At 40.2% G+C, this 23,634-nt stretch overlaps 1 protein-coding gene across 2 annotated transcripts in view; it reads left to right on the top strand.

The window, feature by feature from the left end:
- The window catches only part of roraa (RAR-related orphan receptor A, paralog a), a 385,656-nt gene that overhangs the window by 352,813 nt on the left and 9,209 nt on the right, over nt 1-23,634 (top strand). For both annotated transcript variants that reach the window (XM_079809265.1, XM_079809266.1), the window contains 6 exons: nt 7,718-7,803; nt 10,678-10,819; nt 18,609-19,004; nt 19,727-19,848; nt 20,035-20,167; nt 23,440-23,547. In XM_079809265.1, the coding sequence (XP_079665391.1) occupies nt 7,718-7,803; nt 10,678-10,819; nt 18,609-19,004; nt 19,727-19,848; nt 20,035-20,167; nt 23,440-23,547 (987 nt within the window). The remainder of the gene's footprint in view (nt 1-7,717; nt 7,804-10,677; nt 10,820-18,608; nt 19,005-19,726; nt 19,849-20,034; nt 20,168-23,439; nt 23,548-23,634) is intronic.

Raw genomic sequence — 23,634 nt, 5'->3', positions numbered from 1 at the left:
GGTGAACCTGACATTCAAATAACCTTCCCTTCTTTCTGCTGAAACTTTTTTTTGTTGTTGTTACTACTTGGCCAAATCACAAAAATCAGTGAGATAGCAACAAAACAAGCTAGTCAAACAGAAGCTAGCCGATATTCCGCTGTCATATTTTCTTACACCTATACTTAACCCACCCGAATAGCACAAGAGGTTTGTGTCGTACCACAGAGGACGCTTGGATAATGTACACGGGCTACGTTATTTACAGAAAGAATCCGGAACAGCAGTGAAACATTTCAGAGGAATTTGATTAAACTGCCGTTTGTCCGTGTTCTCTGGCCTGAAGGACCGTTGTTAATCTGGCTGTAATGTGGCACTTTGCGCAATTCCAGCATGGCTGTCCAATCACTTACATAATCCCCTGCCATGAGCCCACTGGCTTGCGTCATTTGGTCACTGACAGCTGTCAACACACAAGCACATTAGCAACCTCCTACACACACACACACACACAGTGCAGGCCCATGGAATTGCCGCATTTAAAGGCGCAGCGTGCAATTTTTGCGCCACTAAAGATACCACACGGAATGACTGTTTTTAGTCAAGTTTGACTGTTCATACAAGTAGCTGCATCCCAAACTCATGCCTTTGGTTGAGCCAAATGTTGTTATAAAGTCAGATCAATCAAGCAAATCCGTTTTCTGCTAATGGTGTTAAAATTAAACGCTGTAGCTTTAAGAAAAACCTAGCGTATTTTTAATGGCCCTTCACACACACATCATCACAGTGGATCACTTTCTGCACTCTCATTGGAAGTCACATCACTGCTCATTTGCATACAGTTTATTGCTGTTTAATTTAAAGGTGCAGTGTGTGGTATTTATGAGGACATATTACGAGAAATGCAATATAATATACATAACTATGTTTTCAGTGGTGTATAAATACCTTACAAAATGAACCGTTACGTTTGTATTACCTTAGAATGAGCCATTTCTATCTACATACATCGCAGGTCCCCTTACCGTGAAGTCGCCATTTTGCACCGCCATGTTTCTACAGTAGCCCTAAACGGACAAACTTCTCTACAGAACGCTAGCTACTCTCTGCTGTCTCAGATGACGACATCTTTGTCCTGTGTTGGCCACCATAGTTTCTCTATGTGCTTCGAAAGGGAGGGGTAGATGCCGCTAAACTAGATGAAAATTTACACAGCCAAAAGTACACACGTGTTGAGTATTCATGCATGCTATCCTATCTAATATGTCTATTTTGAAGTATATTTTGGGCTTCAGTTGCACCTCAAGGGGTTGCTCTGGCCAGAAATCGACAACTTGCAATGAAAATGAATGAGTTCTAATAACTGGTAGTCACTGTGAACACTGCTTTGAGCTTTCATGGTACATATTTTGTTCATTAGTGAAGAATTTTGAATCTGTTTGAAAGTGGAAACGCTAATAGATTTGCTGAAAACCAGTGTTTGCCATGTTTGGTGTACTAGTGTAATGGGTTAAACTCTTAGCTTTATGAATATGTGTCCTTAAAGCGTAAGCGGATAATCCTAATCCCACCAGGTTATGTCAACAATCCAACAATTCAGCGAGATTTTAGCCCAGAGTGGGAATAACTAGAGGCATTTTGTGCTTATTTGCATGCAGGAGGAAATGTGCCACAAATGCGTTGTTAGCGCTTTGGCCTATCACTAGTCACGTAGCTTGATTTTCAGCACGCCAGACAAACAATATCACTGACGTCTGTGAGCAGAAATGGAGACTAGGATGTTTTAATACTGCTGAACAGAAAAAAAGCCGTATCATTTTGTATGCGCAGACAGGAAGGAGCACTCTGGTGAAGTTAGCGATCAACCCTCCCCCACTAGCCAGCTCCTGGAATCCTCCATTAGCGAGTGAACATTCCTGAATATTTCACACGCCTTCAATATATTGTGTCAACATTACACTTTTCGCCTCACTCCGAACGAAGCTCCTCAGGTACAAATGAGGAGAGAGCACTTTTAAGAAGTGCTCAGCATGGAGAATGAGCGCCTTTGTGATGCTGATGTCAGCGCTAATGCGCTAAAGAATACAGCGACTGTGACAGTTAGCGCTGAGGCGTTAGCACGCATTATGGTGAAATTATTATTGTCTCTACTTTTTGATGAGCAACCTTTTACTTAGGTTTTCATTCCTTTGCATCTTTGTCAAGAAAGACTTGGATTAAAGTGTGAATGTGTTCCGACGTCAGCAGATGAAAATAAGGGACAGTCACAGTTTCAATTAGCAAAATAAAGGAATCTCTTCATTTGCTAACTGCGAAAATTCATTCACAATTTGGTCTACTAGCATGTGACTTTTAAAAAACAATTAGTGTTATACTGAAGTTTCACACAAATTACATTGTTGATACCGAGCCTAGCACATTAGCCTAGCCTGTGACCTAGCAAAGAGCTATTAGCTGAAAAGTGAAAAGTGTCTTTCACATTCATATTTTTTCCTTTTACATTCTACTAACAATACTTGTTATATGTTAAACTGATTCAAATGCAGTAGCCTAAATACAGAAGCTAAAATGTGGGACAAGCTACATCCTGAATTGATTTTATACAGAATACAGCTCTTTCCCCCTTAAATATCAGACGATCATATGCGTCCTTAAACGTGAGACAGATTATTGCTGTGTTTTGCAGTTGTGGCGCAGCATGGCTAAGCAGTCTCAGAGAGCCGGACTGTCACGGCTGATGGTGTGCTATGAAATATGGCCTCTGTCTGAATTTATGTGCATGAACTATGTGCCGTACCAATTAAAATGGCCATTTGGTGAGCAAGTGACAAGTGTGTTTGATGTTAGCAGAAACTGAGGGGCTTCTGTTAGCAAGAGCAGGGGCTTGTCTCCCATGAGGTCTGATTTGAGGGCTTTAAAGGGCATGGCAGAGACGGGGCCTGATTGCGATTGGGACGTAGAATGAGAGAGAGGGATGGAGGGCGATAGACGGTGAGAAAGATAGCATTAGCAGAGAGAGGGGACAGCAAAGTGACACGTCACTCCTCCTCAGGGCTCTGTCTCGCTGTCAGCTCTGACTCAGTGACCTTGAAGTGGGCTCCAGGAAGTCACAACAGAGCGGACCCAACTAACAAGCTGCATCAGATTTGCTCTTTGCTGCCACACATTTCAATGTAGGCGCAATGGGAGTCATTTAGTGCAAGGGTTTGATCTTTAACATTACCATGGCCCTGTGCCCTTTTACTGTGCGATTTCATTTGCGTAACTCTCTGTGTGTGTGTTGTGTGTCTGTGGCGTGTTGGATGTTGGCCGTAGGCTGAGACCATCTCGACCAGCCACGGTATATGGCATGAACGCTGTCTGATACGCAGTATCAGTCCATTTCTTATCTGTGGTGTGATAAACATCTGGATTTATCATCTATGTGGTGTATTTGTTATCTAATAATAATATGAACTCTTTATTAAGCATACTGTTATTTTAATAATAACAATTATTATCATTAGTCACAGTATACTTTCTTAAGGGTTAATGTGTTTATATGAGAAAATTGTCTAATAACAATTATTGTGACGTAATTTTTTGCAAAAAAATATATTATGAACTTTCTAGAAAGCATACTGTGATTTTAAATTATTTAATTATTTTCATTATTATTATTATTATTAAGTCGCGGTATGCTTTCTAGGATTAACAATGTGTTTGTGTACTTATAGTAATATAATATTTAAAAATAATAGTTACTAATATTAATAAATACTAATATAATAATAATAAAAATCACAATATGACTTCATATAATAATAGTAATAATAATATATGAGCTCTTAAGAGAGCATATTGTGATTTTATTCATTATTATTATTATTAAGATAGTATGCTTTCTAAAGTACTAACAATGTATTTATATAAGAAAATTGTATACTACTAATAATAACAACAATATATTAATATATGAGCTCTTTAAAAAACATATTGTGATTTTAAATATTATTATTAAGATAGTATGCCATCTAAAGGACTAACAATGTGTAGTATACTACTATTATTATTATTATTATTATTATTATTATTATGAATTCTTTAGAAAGCATAGCACGTATTATTATTAATATTATTATTAATGACTTATTATTATTATTATTATTATTATTACTAATGAAATTTTTAGCAAATACATTGGGATCTTTATAAAGCATATTGTGCATACTATTTGAATAATAATTGTAATAATAATTATTATTATTAAGTCAGTGTATGCTTTCTAAAGGGTTAACAATGTATTTATATGAAAAAATCTGTGGCATTTACATGGTACTATGATTTTGGTAGCACCATGGTAGCATGTCCAAAAAATACAGAAATACCATATAATTTTTTCCCCCTAAAAGTTCTTCAGTTATCCAGTGTTGGCAAATACCACCCTGTAAACATGTGGAACTGCTCGAGCAACTGAATATCTCGCAGTGTGTGTTATTAGGCGAGTGTGTTTGTACTGGAGCTGGATGAATTACTCCCCATCCTAATCTTGCTGTGAGGATTTTTTCAGCAGAACAATTTTGGTTTAGCGCTCTCCGTAGACAAAGGAAGCTCCGATCCAGCACAGCAACCCGCAGCGTGAGCCAGGCAGGAGACAAAGAGCTTTGTGAGTGTTTCATGTGGAGGCCTGGCGAAAGGGAGAGCAGAGCGAGAATTTGCGCCAGGCGGACCCGAACCTGAGTGCCCAGTGCAGCGTTATGCTCTCTTCACTTCCTGCGCCTTTGACTGATGTGGCACAAGCTTCGTCAGCAAGTGTACCTGCCTCTCTCTCCGGCTAAAACCAAGGGCCCTCTGAGCAGCGCCTAGGGAGCGAGTCAGATAGGAGTGCGGCGGCTGGCCCCGCAGGCTCGAACCTGCAGCCTGCTAGTCTGTGATGCCAGCAGTGTGGAGGCGCAAGCCGCTTCAGCCTGTAGGGCAGAACGTGGAAGCTGGGATTATGAGCCTGGGAAAGACGGTACTCACAGCCCTAGACTGCCACCTACTGGCAGGGGCCTGGTACTGCAGCTACTCTCCTGGACCTCAACCACAGCCAGCCTTAATTACAGCATGCTTCAGTTGTTGTGAGTGCATGTCAGAACAAATTATGTAAGTAATGAGGCTGAAAATGCTAAAGGAGTAGGAACACACTGGCGCGCTAATGCTCATGCCGAGAGAACACAAAAACAAACAACAGAGTGCACTGGCCGTGATTCTTTTTTTCTAAATGCAACAAAAAAAGAAATGATTATGGTTTCCTAATTATAAATGAATATGATCATTAGATATTGAATTAGCAGATCTGCCGATTCCCATAAAGATACTCTCCTGAGGAGAACAACGGTTTATATCAGCGATCGCCACAACATGCGGGCTAATGTGCTGTTTACAGGCATGTTGACCGAACGGACGGTGTAACGGCTGTGAGCGTACCAGGTAGTGGATCAGCAGCGCAAAGCTGAAAGAGAACAAGAGAGAGATAGAGAGACCCTTGGCCGCGCCGTTGGGACGTTGACATTATCCAGATGACACAAAGGTAGCTGGAAGGCAGATGATGAAATGGGCCGCCGCGGATGCATCGCTCAGTGGTGGCAAGTTGATGCGTGCAAATTAATTCCGTATGATTGGATTTATAAGGTTCACTAAAATATTATCGAGCCACAGTATTTTGGCTGGAGGTAGGCAAGTAGCTGCGGGGAACTTTGGCTCGGGATCTAAGAGAACTAGAGGGAGCAATTTCTGTCAAGTAGAAATAAAATGCTTAGGCTACATTAAACAGTGACTGTTCAGCTGTAATCCGGCTAAATATAGAGTGAAGCTCTTGCGTGGTAAGGTCTATTTTGCAATGGCCAGAGGTTTGGTCCGGGTCCTTTGATGTGATTACATTGCCGTGGCCTTTACTTTGAGATGCCTGACTCTTTTAAGCAACTCGTGGCAGGTTTTATCTGTCGGGATCGATATCAAGTTCACAAGTGTACTTCTGTGATGGAATAGTTCACTCATTGACGTCATCTTTTATGTCATTCCAAACTGGCGTGACTCTTTCTGTCGTGGAAGACAAAAGGAGATGTTTGGAAGAATGTTCAAGCTGCTCATTTCCATAGAATGAAAGTGAATGGGGACTAGGGGCTGTCGAGCTCCTAAAAATCACAACTTATATAAGTTTGTAGGAATCAATTGAAATGTACTCAATCTGCTGCGGCTCTCAAATCCTATTAACATTCACGTATATATTCAAGTATTGCCCAAAGCTAGGTTTGAGATTTCAAACGGTCTCAAAACCAGTCATGACTGCCAAGTTTCAATATGCGCATATTTGAATTACATTAATAACAGTTTCAGTAAATAACTTGTGTGGTACGTCACTTTGGATAAATGCATAAACATAATCTTAAATATGATATGATAACAAAAATCTTTCATATTTCAGAAGATAGCTATTATACTACCTTTAGTCCCTGTTTACACCTGGTATTAAGATGGATCACAAGTGGACGATGCTAAAAACAGGTGTAAACGGGGTCTAAAACGTTTTGAGCTTGTCTGCTTTTGACCACTTCCAGAGGTAGTCGTGGTCACATTCGACCCGATTGCTTTCATAGTGTAGACACTCGTGTGGTCGAATGCGTTCGACCGCCACAAAAGACCGCCTACTCTCCACCTACTGACCTAATGCGTAAACATTATCAGAAGCACGCTAGCCAGACGGAATTTAAACTTTGTCGACTGAAGACCCAAGATTGGTTTGTAAACAAAAAACGTACCAAGCAAGTTCTCACCATTTCTGATTTCTAACACACACTCAGTGTTCAGCGTCGTCTTGCGCGAGCTTATTTTGTCCATTAGAACGAACAATCTGAAAAAAATACATACATTTACCCGCCCATACCTCTAAGAAATCAGGACAGAAGTGGTTGAAAGTGGACAAAAGAGGCAGATTAAAACATCTATTTGAGATCCAGTCGACCAAAACGCATCTTAATACCAGGTGTAAACAGAGCCTGAGGTATTTTTAGTTTGCTTTTTTGTTGTTTTTGGAGCTTGACAGCTCTTGCTCACCTTGTGCTTTGAATGAATGGAAAAGAGCAACGTGAACATTCTGCTAAATATCTCTTTTTGTGTTCCATGAGAAAATTGGTCATATGGGTTTGGAAGGACATGAGGGTGAGTAAATGATGACAAAATGTTATCTCTATAAATGTAGTGGGGGGAAAAAGCTTCTTCATCTAAACCTTATAGCGCAGAGATTTTTCCTCCAATACTCAAGCCGCCTTGTCAAATTTTCTTTGTATCAACGCTAGGCCTCTTGGACTCAACTGCATCTCAGAGGTGGTAAAACTGCTTGGCGGTTTTTAAATCGAACAGGCAGCTTTAAACCAATATTCCAGTGGCGGAAAAGGTCCAGTCATGTGGTAAAGAGTCGGGTTTCTCCCGATATTACTGCCCAAAGGCTCTGCGGGCAAACAGTGGTGATTTATTACGATTCCATTTGTTTCTAAGGCACGGGTTGACATCACGATTGCCGTGCCTTTTGAGGGTTTTCTGTTTAAAGTCAGAATGGCCTCCTCCAAATACGCCGCAACCGAGGGTGGCAGCGACGTGAGGCGTTTGAAGCTCGGCGCCGTTTCATGTCGCAACATGCAGCCGTGGAGGAGGTGTTGCGTGGTGACTGGTGACAGTGAAAAATCCTGACAGTATCTTCTCTCTTTTCTTTTCTCCACAGCTCAAATCGAAATAATTCCCTGCAAGATCTGTGGAGACAAATCATCAGGCATCCATTATGGCGTGATAACGTGCGAGGGCTGCAAGGTAAGAAGCCAAACAACCCTGTCAGCGTGCGTGTGTGACAAAGAAAAAGCGGGAAAAGCCAACAAATGAGACATTCTGGAGAAGTTGCTTTCAGATTATTTGTCTATCTAAAGAAGAAACAACTACTATTGTGGTTACAGGACAATTCTTCACACGCCCGAGTCTTATTAACTCGCGTAGTCAGTTTGAAATGTTCACAATTACAATACGACAACAATATAATCCCATTGTCTTGTTTTTCTTTACCATCTTTGCTGCACTTGACTTTTTTTTTTTATATATAAAACCGTCAAACCAGGAAGCGCTTTGGATCACAGCACGTCGTTAGCAGTTTTGCAACCACGTCCCCCCCTCGTTCTTTCCCACCGAAGCTCCTCTTTTTGTGCATTTTTCAAACACGCCGTCCACTCAGCAAAGAGGAATTTTGTGCTTATTGTGTATTCCTGTTTGCTGCCTGTCACCGGAGCGACTCGTTAGCATTCCGCGAGCAGGCTCGGCAGAAACGAACGTGCGGACGCGGCTCCTGAACGCAGTGTTTTTTTTGGTTTTCCCGCACAACAGACAAGACTCTCTGCTCAGCATCTCACTCCGTCACTCACTCGGCGGCAGGAACGCGCAAGCCTGAAGAATAAACTGCTGAAATGTATCTTTAATGGTTACTAATTACTCGAGGCACAGAGACATTTAATGATATGTGCGAGCACAACGCTCCGGCCCATAAATCATAGCATTATTAAGGAGCGCTGCTTGTCACCGGCAGTCCTACCCCGCTTTCATAATGGCTGCCATTAGAAAGCAACTTGGCAGCTGTCAGCTGTTTTCTAGTAATTAAACAGCCAATGAGCAACTAATTAAGACATATGTGTATGGAGCTGTGGAGTGGGGTGTGTTAATGACGAGCTGGAATCAATTCATTAAGTCAAAAGGATGAGAAATCAACTCAACGTGGGCGCCCACTCCTTCCCCCCTCGAGCCAACCACCAGGTTCGGGCTCTGTTATTCAACATTAATAACCTCGCACAAACTCGCCATTATTTACTACCTTTCTCACCCGTCTCTGAACTAGCCGTGCCAATTGTTAATGAGGAAAAATACTCGTTCCAAACGGCTTTTTATAGATACCGCGTTGCTCAGATGTGTCTTAACTAAAGAGAAACACATCTATATGATCACCGCCACCATCTGTTCAGCGTTTGCCACATAAATATTGTTTTTATGAGGGCTTCATGTGGTTGTGAAGTAAAGATGCGTGTCCGCCGACAGTTTGAGGTCAATTCAGTTGATTAGCTAAAATAAATACATGGCGAAGATAAAGGAGGTTGAAAATTGCAAGAATAATTAGAGGCATAAATAAGAATGTCTTTCTTAATAGATATATTTTTATATAAATAATGATATACAATTTTTTATTATATAATAGTTATTCCTAACTACATGCGACGCGCGATAAAAGGCATATTTTCCATTTTAATTAGAGTTTTTGTCCTAACCAGAATCATTGGCGACGTGCAAATTTCGATTTTTCTGCGACGTCGCGGCTGGATTAACAACACAAAACATGGTAATGATAATCTCAGGTAATGTTTACGTGCTTTATTTAATGTTAAAAGCGTGTAATGTGACTTTGAATATCATTTAGTGCTCCCATCTTTGTAACGTAGTCGTACTAAAAGCAACAAAGGATAATTTGCCTCAGATCTTGAAATATTAAACAAATGGAAACAAGAACGTTCAAACTGTGAACAAACAAGTATATTCTGTGACAAAGATTGTTTTAGTAACTCAGTATGTATTTTTAGTAATGTTTAAATGCCGCAATATTTGTGAATTTTATTTTTTAAGCTTCTTATAAATTTCCTTGCGAGTGCCGTCAAGATTAATCTCTGGTGCCGTGCACTTGCCGCGAGAGCCCGCCCACACGCTGTTCTGATTGGCTGTGGTTTTTGATTGATTTGTCGCATCTTGTAGTCGCGTCGCGACTGGTGTGGACAGAAAAGTTGCTTGTCGCTGGAATCTTATCGCGTTGCGTGTTAAGCGCATACCCCGGGTCTTTAGTGACCTGGGACTTCATTCACTACCCTCCTTCTCACTCATTTTTTAGACATCAACCTTCTTAGTATTCCTCAATCAAATCATTATAAACAATATAACAAGTAAAAAAATTATAAAAGGATGCCTGTTTTCCCATAATACAATTTTGGGTAAAAATTGTATAGGGTCACTAATGACCCGAGGTGTGTAAGAGCGTATGTATATTTTTTTCTGCACAACACCAATTGAATCTTTGATGACTGAATATGTCTGATACACAATGATGAAGTGACGTTTCACTCATAGTTACCGCAGGCAGAAAACAAAAGAAGATGAAGTATCATCAGCAAAACTTGCAATGGCTGAGCGATTTACAGCAGAGCAACTGAACACAATCAAATATTGCTGTCACTGTCACTTGATGGTGGATCTGGTGAAGAAGCTGTCTGCGATCAAAATATGGATTTTGAAGATGTTAGTTTTGAGACCATGTTTGAGATTGTGAATATGAGCCAGATGCTGAATGTACTGGGAAATGAGCTCTGCTAGGACAGTGATGATGGTATAAAACATCTGCTCAAACTGAACCCTTTTTTAAGATCCGAAAGGTGACAAAATAGGCTTTATTTTATTCTTCTGTAATTGTTATTCTAATATCAGGAGAGTTTTATATTATTGCAACAGGTAGAGATCCATGCGTTAGATATAGATACGGGTCGCTAAAGACCCACATATGTAAGAATGATTGGCGAAACATTCATGCATTTAAGGGTTACTTTTGAGCCCTGCATGGGTTAACCAACCCTCTCTCTCTCTCTCTCCGTCCGTCTCTCGGGCCTGTAGGGTTTCTTCAGGAGGAGTCAGCAGAGCAATGCTGCGTACTCATGCCCGCGTCAGAAGAACTGCCTGATTGACCGCACCAGCCGGAACCGCTGCCAGCACTGCAGGCTGCAGAAGTGTCTGGCCGTGGGCATGTCACGTGACGGTAAGTCCGTGTCCAGTACAGCAGGCACCAGAGGGAGAGCAGAGTCTCCACAGATACAGAACATCAAATGCATGCAAAATACCAAACAGAGCAGAGTGTAAAGTGAACCTGCAACCTGACAGTGTTTTTAGTTACAGTTTGAGAATACAAACTTGATTGCAACAAAATAATGGAAAACCTTTTAACGGTTTCCAACAGTTACATACATGCGTCACAGGATTCATCTGTGATTTATTTATCTGATGTATTTTCATTATTATTATTTTAATGAAATGTTGTATTATTATAAAAGTCATTTCCACGACAGTGGCATTTCCATTTCAAATGATGTGTTATGTTTAATAGCATTCTTTGATGGAAATTAAGAATCTGTGAATTGATTAAAAACATTCAACTTTCAACTTTATTTATATAGCACTTTTAACAATGCAGATTGTTTTAAAGCAGCTTTACAGTGTTAAACAGGAAAATAATGCAGCATAATTTTATTCAGCCGTCTAGCCATTCTGGAGAAAACGGTTATGTCATCAGTTCATTTCAATTATCATACAGTGACAGTGTGGGCTTTAGATCAGTAATTAGATCAGTAATTTAGTTTATATGGTTAATTTAGTTTAATAATTAGATTTATTTGGATATTTAGTTGAAAAATTTTGAAAAATTTAGTGTTTAGTAGTGTTTAGTGTAAATTTTAATGTAATACATTAACAAATTAATAAAATAAATTCTGTAATCATGCTTAATCGCGATTTAAAAACATTAGAGTTTTTAATATTTTGACATTGTAATAATTTGAGTTACTCCAAATTAATGTAGAAACAATTTAAAGACAGCATATTTTAAATATTTGTTGTAATGGCCTCTTTTTATGAATGAAGGCTGATGTCTCAATGAAAGTGATTTTTTTAAACATTAATAATAGACATTCAACATTACAGTATAACTTAAAGCTACCAATTTCAATATCTATTAGGCTTTAAAAAATAACAACTTTTAATTTAAGTGAACTTAAAACAATCTTCACATAAACCCATTATAATAAATGTCATATTTACCCGTGGCCTTCCCTGTTGGACATAGCCTATACAAAAATATATTAACAAACACCTTTCTTAACTGCATAAATAATAAATGAATTATAGATTAATCATAATTAAAGATACACTTTTCTCTATTACCTTTTGTTCTTTGATGAACATTAATGACAGACATCATCAGTGCTCCTGTCACTTTAAGATCTGCCGCTGCTGAACATGACGTGGATCTAACGCGCTGTCATGCGCAAGTTCATTTAAGACGTTATTTGACTCATTTAAGACTCCTATTATGGGAGTACTCGACAAAACTGGCATTTTGGCAACATTCTCTGTGTTGTTGTTATTGTTTGTTCAAGATTGAAAGAGAACTCGATGTGTGCACGAGACTGGCGCAAGTCTTTCTGTGTGTCGAGCGCGTGTGTGTGTGTGTGTGTGTGTCAGGGTCTCAATCAGCTTCCTAGCTTCCTAGGTGGTGAATCAGTATATTGTGTACATGAATGTGGATGACTCCCTGATCAGTGCCCTGACTACTGAACTAGGAGCTGATTGAGACACACCCACACAGACGGGAAATGGACATAGAGCGCGTTCTTTTTTGTCTTGTCGTGCTTAGATGATTTAAAAGCATTTACATGAATAAGAGCGTGATCATATAATGTAACGCTAGGCAAAAATGGATATAAAAACGGATGCTGCGTTAAATATTTTTAACACGTTAAACTGAAAAAATTTGCTAATTATATATATATACATTTTTTTTCATCCAAAAATTTTAAATTTCATCTTAATTGGAAATTCCATATAATTGTAGGCCTGGTTTCACCGCGAGACTTTGATTAAACCAGGATTAGGCCTTAGAAAAAAAAACATTACTGGTGTGAATCTTGAGATAAAACAATGGCACTGACGTATTTTAAGATATGTCAAGATTATGTAAGTTATGTAAGTTTCTTTCAGTTATAACAGCTCAAACATGCATTTTAGTCTGGGACTAGATTTAAGCCTTGTCTGTGAATCCGAGGGAAAAGTTGTTCACAAGTGAATCTTAATTTTTGACATACCAAAATAACAGGATTTGCCTCAGCAGCTCACGTTTATATATAGACAGCCTATTCAACGCTCATTTCACATCCAAAGAGATGAGACAATCATAACCAAAGTCATTTAAATATAGAAATACATGAGGTGCATGAACAAAAACTGTCTTTTTTTTAATGGTCAGGAAAAAGGGAAAATGCGACGGCTAAATTTTTACGATACATTGAAAGTACATTGAGGACTTGTAGTGTAATAGAATATGTTTAGTCCTTTACTACTTTTATTCAATCCTTACCTTTGTCCCCGGTCTTGCCATGTCATTTAAGTAGAGTACCTGTTCTGTAGTCAGCGCCCTTTACTCATTAATTTTTTACCAATCTTGTGACAAGATGAATTTAAGAGGCAGTTGTGGCTCTGGACTGCGGGGCATGCTCAGTCAGGGTGGAGAATCTGACAGCAAGTAGCTTTTATTAAATGAGCATCATTAAAGCAGGCTCATTAAAGCCAATGCAGGTGAGCAGCATTACCGTGTGCACAGGTGAGAGTATGTTTGTGTGTGTGTGTGTGTGTGTGTGTGTGTGTGTGTGTGTGTGTGTGTGTGTGTGTGTGTGTGTGTGTGTGTGTGTGTGTGTGTGTGTGTGTGTGTGTGTGTGTGTGTGTGTGTGTGTGTGTGTGTGTGTGTGTGTGTGTGTGTGTGTGTGTGTGCGTGTGCGTGTGTGTGTGTGGAGGCCCCCTGCTGGGCCTCCGGCTGGGCTGTGTGACTACGGCCCGTGACAGGAGGATGAAATCAGGCCAGGTCTTCCGAGTCTAGCGGGCTGCTCTCTCACACACAACCAGGACAGGCAAGGTGACTTCTGACTTCACTCCGACTGAAGCTCACCAGTCCCCATCTGCCTTCCTTACACGGGGACAGAGACGCATAGCGTACCCAGACACACACACGTCTGCGACGACATCATTCTCATTCATACGCCTCAAATTCAGAGCTGACCCCTTCTAAACACCTCACTCGTGTCCTCATGTCTCCTCCGAGCATGTCTTGTCTCATCTCCTGTACTCTTCTCATGTCTCATCTACTCTCCTCTTTATTCTCTCCTCCTCTTGTCTCCTCTCCTCAAGTCTCATTTTGTTTCATCTCCTCCTTTCTTCAAATATCATTTGGTCTCTTCACGTTTAATCTAACTTGCTTTCCTCTTGTCTCGTTTTCTCTCATCTCGGCTCCTCCCCTCTCATCAAATCTCACTTTGTCTCATTTATTCTTTTCTCATCTCCAATTCTTTCTTCGAATCTCCTTTTTGCCTCCTCTCCTCTCATTATGTCTCGTTTCTTCTTTTCTCGTCTCCTCACATCTCTACTTCTTTCGTCAAATCTCCTTTCTTTCCAATCTCATTCGCTCCATATTCTCATGTCTCTTCTCTCCGCTTTATTCTCTTCTCCTCTCCTCAAGTCTCATTTTGTATCTTTTGCTCTTATTTTGTTTCATTTCCCCCCTTCCTCAAATATCATTTTGTCTCCTCGCGTTTGATCTCATTTGCTTTCCTCTTGCCTCGTTTTCTCTCATCTCAGCTCCTCCTCTCACATCAATTCTCATTTTGTCTCGTTTATTCTTTTCTCATCTCCACTTCTTTCTTCAGACCTAATTTCTTGTCTCCTCACATCTCTATTATTTTGTCAAATCTCCTTTCTTTCCAAATCTCATTTTCTCCATTTTCTCATGTCTCATCTTCTCTCCTCTTTATTCTCTTCACCTCTTGTCTCCTCTCCTCAAATCTCATTTTGTTTCATGTCCTCCTTTCTTCAAATCTCACTTTGTCTCATTTATTCTTTTCTCATCTCCAATTCTTTCTTCGAATCTCCTTTTTGCCTCCTCTCCTCTCATTATGTCTCGTTTCTTCTTTTCTCGTCTCCTCACATCTCTACTTCTTTCGTCAAATCTCCTTTCTTTCCAATCTCATTCGCTCCATATTCTCATGTCTCTTCTCTCCGCTTTATTCTCTTCTCCTCTCCTCAAGTCTCATTTTGTATCTTTTGCTCTTATTTTGTTTCATTTCCCCCCTTCCTCAAATATCATTTTGTCTCCTCGCGTTTGATCTCATTTGCTTTCCTCTTGCCTCGTTTTCTCTCATCTCAGCTCCTCCTCTCACATCAATTCTCATTTTGTCTCGTTTATTCTTTTCTCATCTCCACTTCTTTCTTCAGACCTAATTTCTTGTCTCCTCACATCTCTATTATTTTGTCAAATCTCCTTTCTTTCCAAATCTCATTTTCTCCATTTTCTCATGTCTCATCTTCTCTCCTCTTTATTCTCTTCACCTCTTGTCTCCTCTCCTCAAATCTCATTTTGTTTCATGTCCTCCTTTCTTCAAATATCATTTTGTCTCATTCATTCTTTTCTCATCTCTTCTTCTTTCTTCAAATCCTCTAGCTTCATCTCTTCTTGTCTATTTTCTCAACTCCTCTCATCTCCTGCTTTCTTTCCCAATCCCATTCTCTCCATTTTCTCATGTTTCGTCTCCTCCCCGTCTTGAAATCTCCTCTTCACGTCTGGTTTCATCTTATTTTATCTCCTCTCCTCATGTCTCAACTTGTCTCCAGTCCCGCCATGTCGTCTCCTCTCCACACATCTTGTCTCCTCTACTCAAATGTCCTCTTGTTTTTCTCTCATCTCCTCTTTTCGCAACCTCAAGTCTCATCCCACCTTGTTTTCTCTCCGCTTGCCTCATTTTCTCTCTTCTGATCTTCTCTTGTCTCTCCTTTGTATGTCCTCTTTTTTCCTCTCCTATTCTTTCCTGGCAAATTTCTTTCTCTTCTCCTGTCCTTCTCTTTTGTCTTGTCTCACTTCCTCTTGTCTCCTACAGTCAAAGCCCCATTATCCCCCTCATTCTCCACTAAACTCTCCAGTACATTTATCTCTTTTCAAGCCATCAGTAGATCAGCTCGTCCTCACCAGGTGCCCTTCCTTTTTACGAACATTTGATCTCCACTCCACTCCACTCCATATCTGAGCTGCACTGTATTTCGTCCCCAGCTTCCTGTTCTTCTAACACTCCTCCAGTTCAAAGACAGGCTAAAGCTGTAGCTGCTCTTTCTTTCTAAGCTAAACCGTCTCTCTTTCCTCCAGGTGTTGCGAGTGAAGGCCTTTCCTTTTTGTGAGTGCTTGTAAATTGGTGGTTCATGCTAGTCAGGTTTTCTGTTCTTGGATCATTTTGACAGGTAGAGAGCAGGAAAAAGCTAATGCTATTACCAAAGAGGTTTTCTTTTTTGACCCAATACACTACTAATACCCTCTGAGAGACATTTAAACCTGCTCCCGGGAGTTAGTTGTACTCTCCATGCCACTACACTAAGCTTCCCTTCAAAGGCCAGAGTCTTCAGGGAAATGAGATTGTGCCTATTGTTGTTTCTTGAGTAACAATGGCTATGGGGTGAAGTCATCTTCTGCAAGGTTTTTGATGCACTGTAAACCCTAACGCTCGAAATAATGAATTTGTAACTCAAATTGAACAAGTGAATTGAACATTAGTTCAATCAAATTAACTTTTATGGGTATTTAGAACTTTTTCTTTTGAGCTCATGAAACTGACACATTTTAAGTCATCTGAATTGTTTCATTGTTTTGAGTTCTATGAACTTGTTTCTTTTAATTTAGACAAACTTAAATTTACCTTCAACTGGGCTAATTCCCAGAATGCTTTGGCATGGCACTCAAAAGGGAGAATAAATGTTAAAATGAAGTGTTATATTTAGTAGTGTTTATTTTTTGCTATGCTAATTCACAAAAGTTTTTTTGGGGTTTACCTTCATGGTGACGAGTGGAGCATGAGCTTGGTTTGAGAACAGGTATTTGTTGAATTAGCTAGTTATAGCTAGCTAAATTTCCACTTCTAAAAGTATTTCAATTGAGATTACATGATAATTTTATGTTAAATGTATGAATTAACTTAATCAAAATTAGTTAAGAGCAGGGCTCTGAACCGGTTCAAGGAACGAAAACGAAAACGGAAACGAACGAAATTTTAAGAGGAACAAAAACGGAAACGAAATCAAAATCAATTTGAATCGTTCTGAACAGAAACGTTAATTTGAAATGACCATTAACCGGTTAATAACGTTATTTTATCGTTCTCTTTAATATTTTAATTTGGCAGTGACCAATCATGAAATGAGTAGTACAGCATGTGACGTTGATGAATCAAGCGCGAGTGAAATGCCCGCGCACCACCAGTCATCTATGAATCTACCGGTAACGCAAGTCAGTGTAGAGCGCGCATTTTCATGCCTCAAGTACATTTCTTTCCCCGCTGAGGTCTACAATGAATGTGCAGGTATTGGAGGACATTCTTTTCGAACGTTTAAATAAGCAGTACGGACTTTAAACTCAAATAGTCTGATTTAGGCTGATTTAGTTTATGGATTTTGTTTAAGCCTGTCCAAGTAGGCTACTAGCATCTATCAAACATTTTTCCTATAGTCTTTCAGATTGCCAATACAGGACAGGTCAATGTTTTCTATATAGATGGTTGATGCTTCGTATTAAATGGTATGTTATATTGCATTAAATGATCAAGCTTTATTAGCTGACTGAATTTGATTATGTGATTCTGTGTTGCGCAGTGTGTGCTTTGAAATTACCAGTTGACGGTGCATTAAAAGAGCAATGGTTATCCAGTTTATTTATTCTTTATTCATGCATTTTTTAAAACAAGTCGTGTTGAAAAAAAGTTATGTACAAAGAATGTTATCACTCTTCTGAAAATAATTAGGCATTAGAGGCCACTTTAGATTGTCTAACGCTCCATTAAAACAGGTCCGCTGTTTATGCCTTGTAATTAATGCATGTATTTCTGGTTTTAAAAATGTTATTAAATAAATATTCAAGTTTAATTACCATGTGTTATATTATTATTGAGTGAAAATAAGTCTATTTATACATATTTGTTTAAAGTATAGGCTTAATTAAAATAACGTTATTAACCGGTATTTTTTCAAATCAAACCGTTTTCGGAACAGTAATGTTTATTGAGGAACGCAAAAACGGAAACGCTATAATATCGATTCTGCTCGGAGTGAACCGATTGATATTTTTTTCCGTTTTTAAGCCCTGGTTAAGAGCAATTCAAATGTATCATTACACAATTGAAACCGGCCAGTTCTGCTTACTTAAACTTTGAATTTCATAACTTAAAAAATGTGATGGAACTGATCACCTCAAATTCTTTGAGTTTTGCCAACTTATTCGGGTTTACAGTGTGTGGTGGATGATTGCTGGTTTGATCAATGTAAACAGTGAGCCATGCGCTACCTCCATCATCCCCTTGAGCAAGGCACTCACCCATAGATTGCACCAATGGGAATTGTCCCTGTAATAAGCACATTCAATAGACACACCCAACACATGTGCATTGAAATTTGTGACTATTTTACATTGTGGCAAATTGGTGGCTAACGTGAATGAATCTCATTCATACATTTTCATACGATCTGCTTACGCCCCACTGGCGGTTATTTCTAGCGGGGTGGACCTTCATGTTACACGTACAAATTACATTGTACGAATTCATATGAAATCTGCACCTTTATAAAACAGTTACATTTTCTCATGAGATTGGGTTGGCAAACCAGCCTGTTTAGACTTGTATTTGATTATATTTAGGGAAGCAGTCACAATTTGATTGAGATTTCTGTTCTTAATGCAGTGTCTTTTTCCCTTATAGCGGTGAAGTTCGGCCGGATGTCGAAGAAACAGCGGGACAGCCTGTATGCGGAAGTGCAGAAACACCGGCTCCAGCAGCAACAGCGGGACCACCAGCAGCAGCCCGGTGAGGCCGAACCCCTTACACCGACCTACGGCCTTTCCACCAATGGCCTGACCGAGCTTCATGATGACCTGAGCGGCTACATGAACGGCCACACACCCGACGGCACCAAGCCTGACTCAGGCGTCAGCAGCTTCTACCTGGACATCCAACCCTCACCCGATCAATCCGGCCTGGACATCAACGGCATCAAGCCGGAGCCCATCTGCGACTTCACCCCTGGCTCTGGCTTCTTCCCCTATTGTTCCTTCACCAACGGGGAGACGTCCCCCACCGTTTCCATGGCTGAGTTGGGTAAGTGACAGCAAAGTGGATTCTGGGTAGGGGATGGTACTAGGGGGAAGAACCCAACCGTGGGGCAAACATCGCTAAAGGTGTCTTAAAATAGCATTAGGTTGGAGACTCATCTCAAAGACTCATTAAAAGAACCTCTTTTTTTCTAATTAGTTTCCATTAATTAGGGCCAATCAGGATCCAGCAGGGCATGCGCCAAGGGAAATCATTTTTTTAGCTTCCCCTCCTGCTCTGGGACTCCTTTTAACAGATGTGTTTTCAACATGATTGAATTTTTATACTGTTTTTTTTTTTTCTTTCTTTCTTTCTCTCGTCTCCATTTTCTCGTTCTTGCTCAAAGCAAATATGACCTTTGTTCCCATGAATTTACACAACCTCACTTAAAGTACTGCCCTATTTTTCTTTTGTACTGAAACACAGATGGTCAACAAACTTCTAAATCGACTTTAAATCACGAACCGCTGGTTGGAGACACAAATAAAACTCTGCATCTTTTGAAAGATCTTTTCCCTCAGCATTTCTGTAAGCGTAAATGAATCCACCACTAGGAATAACCTTTTTATAACTCTAATGGGAAACAAATGCCATCTTGCATATATATATATATATATATATATATATATATATATATATATAGTACAGCTCAATATGTCTGTATGTTATGTGCAGTCAAGCTCAACAGGGTTTTTTTTGACAGTATGGTACGTTGCGTTGTGTTTCAGAACATCTGGCCCAGAACATTTCCAAGTCCCACATGGAGACGTGTCAGTACCTGAGAGAAGAACTTCAGCAAATGACCTGGCAGGCGTTCCTTCAGGAGGAGGTGGAGAGCTACCAGAACAAGGTAAACACACACACACACACAGCTTTTCAGAAGCTTCAAGCAGCAATATTGTAACTTGCAGGGACACTATGTTTTTAGGGATCAAAAATCATAATCATATTCAATCATACATAATTAAACTGCTACAAGAGAACACAGCGTCTTGAAAGCGCTTGTTGTAAAAGGTTTTGTTTTGTTTCCCCTCAGCCCAGGGAAGTCATGTGGCAGTTGTGTGCCATTAAAATCACAGAGGCCATTCAGTATGTGGTGGAGTTTGCCAAGCGCATCGACGGCTTCATGGAGCTCTGTCAGAATGATCAGATAGTGCTTCTCAAAGCAGGTAAAGTGTGCGTTCACATCACCATCATCCAATCCCGGCTTAGTTTACAGGGCGTAAGCACAAATAATCCTTTGCTAGTGCTCCTGAGTAGCATACCACTAGCAGTTTATATACTCTGTACAGTATGCAGTTTTTTATATGCATGAAAAAAATAAAATTCTGCCATTTATTACTCGCCCTCATGCCTTTCCAAACCCATAAGACTTTTTTTCATATTTGGAACACAAATTAAGATTATTTTAATGAAATCTGAGAGATTTCTGTCCCTCCGTTGAGAGCTACGCAGCTACCATAAAGAATTCAAAAAGAGATTGTCAAACTAATCCATATGAATTGAGCGGTTTAGTCCAAATTTTCTGAAGCGACTCGATCGCTTTATGATGAACAGATTGAATTTAGGCTTTGATTCATATATAAACATTGATCAACTCACACATCTGTTGTGGTAACTGGAAGCTCAGTCGTGTTCGCTTGACGTGCGAGAACCATTGAGATTCATTCTCGTGTTACGCAGCACGTTTGAGCATCTACAAGAACCAATGAGGTTCATTCTCGTGTTACACAGCACGTTTGAGCATCTACAAGAACCAATGAGGTTCATTCTCGTGTTACGCAGCACGTTTGAGCATCTACAAGAACCAATGAGGTTCATTCTCGTGTTACACAGCACGTTTGAGCATCTACAAGAACCAATGAGGTTCATTCTCGTGTTACGCAGCACGTTTGAGCATCTACAAGAACCAATGAGGTTCTTTCTCATGTTACACAGCACGTTTGAGCATCTACAAGAACCAATGAGGTTCATTCTCGTGTTACGCAGCACGTTTGAGCATCTACAAGAACCAATGAGGTTCATTCTCGTGTTACGCAGCACGTTTGAGCATCTACAAGAACCAATGAGGTTCATTCTCGTGTTACACAGCACGTTTGAGCATCTACAAGAACCAATGAGGTTCATTCTTGTGTTACGCAGCACGTTTGAGCATCTACAAGAACCAATGAGGTTCATTCTCGTGTTACGCAGCACAATTGAGCTTCTACAAGAACCAATGAGGTTCATTCTCGTGTTACGCAGCATGTTTGAGCTTCTACAAGAACCAATGAGGTTCATTCTCGTGTTACGCAGCACGTTTGAGCTTCTACAAGAACCAATGAGGTTCATTCTTGTGTTATGCAGCACGTTTGAGCTTCTGCAAGAACCAATTAGCTTCATCTCATGTTGCGCAGCACGTTTGAGCTTCTACAAGAACCAATGAGGTTCATTCTCGTGTTACGCAGCACGTTTGAGCTTCTGCAAGAACCAATGAGGTTCATTCTCGTGTTACGCAGCACGTTTGAGCTTCTGCAAGAACCAATTAGCTTCATTCTCGTGTTGCGCAGCACGTTTGAGCTTCTACAAGAACCAATTAGCTTCATTCTCGTGTTACGCAGCACGTTGGAGCTTCTGCAAGAACCAATTAGCTTCATTCTCGTGTTACGCAGCACGTTTGAGCTTCTACAAGAACCAATGAGGTTCATTCTCGTGTTACGCAGCACGTTTGAGCTTCTACAAGAACCAATGAGGTTCATTCTCGTGTTACGCAGCACGTTTGAGCTTCTACAAGAACCAATTAGCTTCATTCTCGTGTTACGCAGCACGTTTGAGCTTCTACAAGAACCAATTAGCTTCATTCTCGTGTTACGCAGCACGTTTTAGCTTCTACAAGAACCAATTAGCTTCATTCTCGTGTTACGCAGCACGTTTGAGCTTCTGCAAGAACCAATGAGGTTCATTCTCGTGTTACGCAGCACATTTGAGCTTCTGCGAGAACCAATGAGGTTCATTCTCCTGTTATGCAGCACGTTTGAGCTTCTGCAAGAACCAATGAGGTTCATTCTCCTGTTATGCAGCACGTTTGAGCTTCTGCAAGAACCAATGGGGCTAATGTTTGTGTTACGCAGCACATTTGAGCTTCCACAAAAATGATTTATCTGTGCACATCTTTTTTATTTTTTTATTCGTGTGATCTCATAATCTTTAACCAAAATAACTTCCCCGACATCTCATCTCTTTTAATGACGTAAGGGCGGGACAACCTGTCACACACATGAGATCACAGCAATAGCACAACCATCCAATCAAGTCCTGCCCTACATTTTTCTTGTTCATGAAGCCGTTTCACTCAGATATACGTCACAATAGGGAAGAAAAGACTAATTGCAACTTCAATTTCATGCAGTGTAGTACAGTCATGGGACAACTGTGTAGCATACTGCTCTTTAAAGTATTTATTGTTGCATACTACATACTATTTTGCATAATATTTAAAAATAGTCCACTGCTGCACAGTAAGCAATATGCAAGTATTCCATTCTGAACACAGCCGATGTCACACAGCAGGAGGTGCCGTGCTTCAAACAAGTATCTCTTGTGTATACAGGAAAACTGTATCGGGACAATCTGTCATCTCTTTGAAAAATAAGGCACCATTGAGATGTTATCCACCACTGCACACTATCTCCTCACAAATAATGGGCCAAAGTGCTACATCACACTCACACCCCATTCTCGTCATGATCCCAACAGCTTTCAGTGTTTCTGTTTGTGCCAGGCCCGACCAAAATTATTAACAAAATACTGAGTGAGCGCTCTCTCCTGACATGACATTTTAAACCACCGGCATCTTTCTAAAGCTCCGTAATGGCTTCTATTACGTGGCTTTTATCCTCTAAGCCTGTGCTCACCAAAGCACCCCGCTGTAGAATTACTGCTCCCACTCACAACAATAACAGCAACACACTCCACCTGAGCCACACACAGCACCGCTCGAAAACACGGCCCATTGGTGACTTAATAAAGCTGTGTTTATGACACTGCTTATGGCCAGAAACATACAAATAACCTCACATAACAAACCCAGCGTCAAATGTCTGTACTATTAAACATTGTGTGTTGTTATTCAGGTAGCAAACTATAAACATGTCAACAGCTAAGCTAATTGTAGCTAACTTACTCTGCAAGATTCTTTTCAAATTGTTGCTCCGGACACGTCGTTACCAACAGAGATCAATGGAACTTGTGACAATAGTTGGCTGATGATGCTTTCGGGAAACGCACTCTTGAATAAGAAAACTTACTGTAGAAGAAAACTGTTTTACGCTAATGCTTGCTAGCGCACCATGTGGTAGTGCTGAGAATCAAGTTAGCAGCATTTGCCTTCACATATTTCTCTAGCGTGTCTGCTTTTGATTATATAAAATCACAATTTTGTTTCTCTCTCGCTTGTGTGTAGGCTCTTTGGAGGTGGTGTTCGTCAGAATGTGCCGTGCCTTCGACCCTCAGAACAACACAGTCTATTTTGATGGAAAGTATGCCGGGACTGATGTCTTTAAGTCATTAGGTGAGTTACAAAACCTGCTTGGATTTGGTATGTGAAGTGGAAATTCTGTGTTTGGAATATTATACGTGTGTGTGTTGCTTCCCTTTT

This window comes from Gobio gobio (genome assembly GCF_949357685.1).
Source record: "Gobio gobio genome assembly, chromosome: 25".
NCBI lineage: Eukaryota > Metazoa > Chordata > Actinopteri > Cypriniformes > Gobionidae > Gobio > Gobio gobio.
The sequence above is the reverse complement of the archived record's forward strand: the minus strand, read 5'-3'. Positions and strand labels throughout refer to the sequence as shown.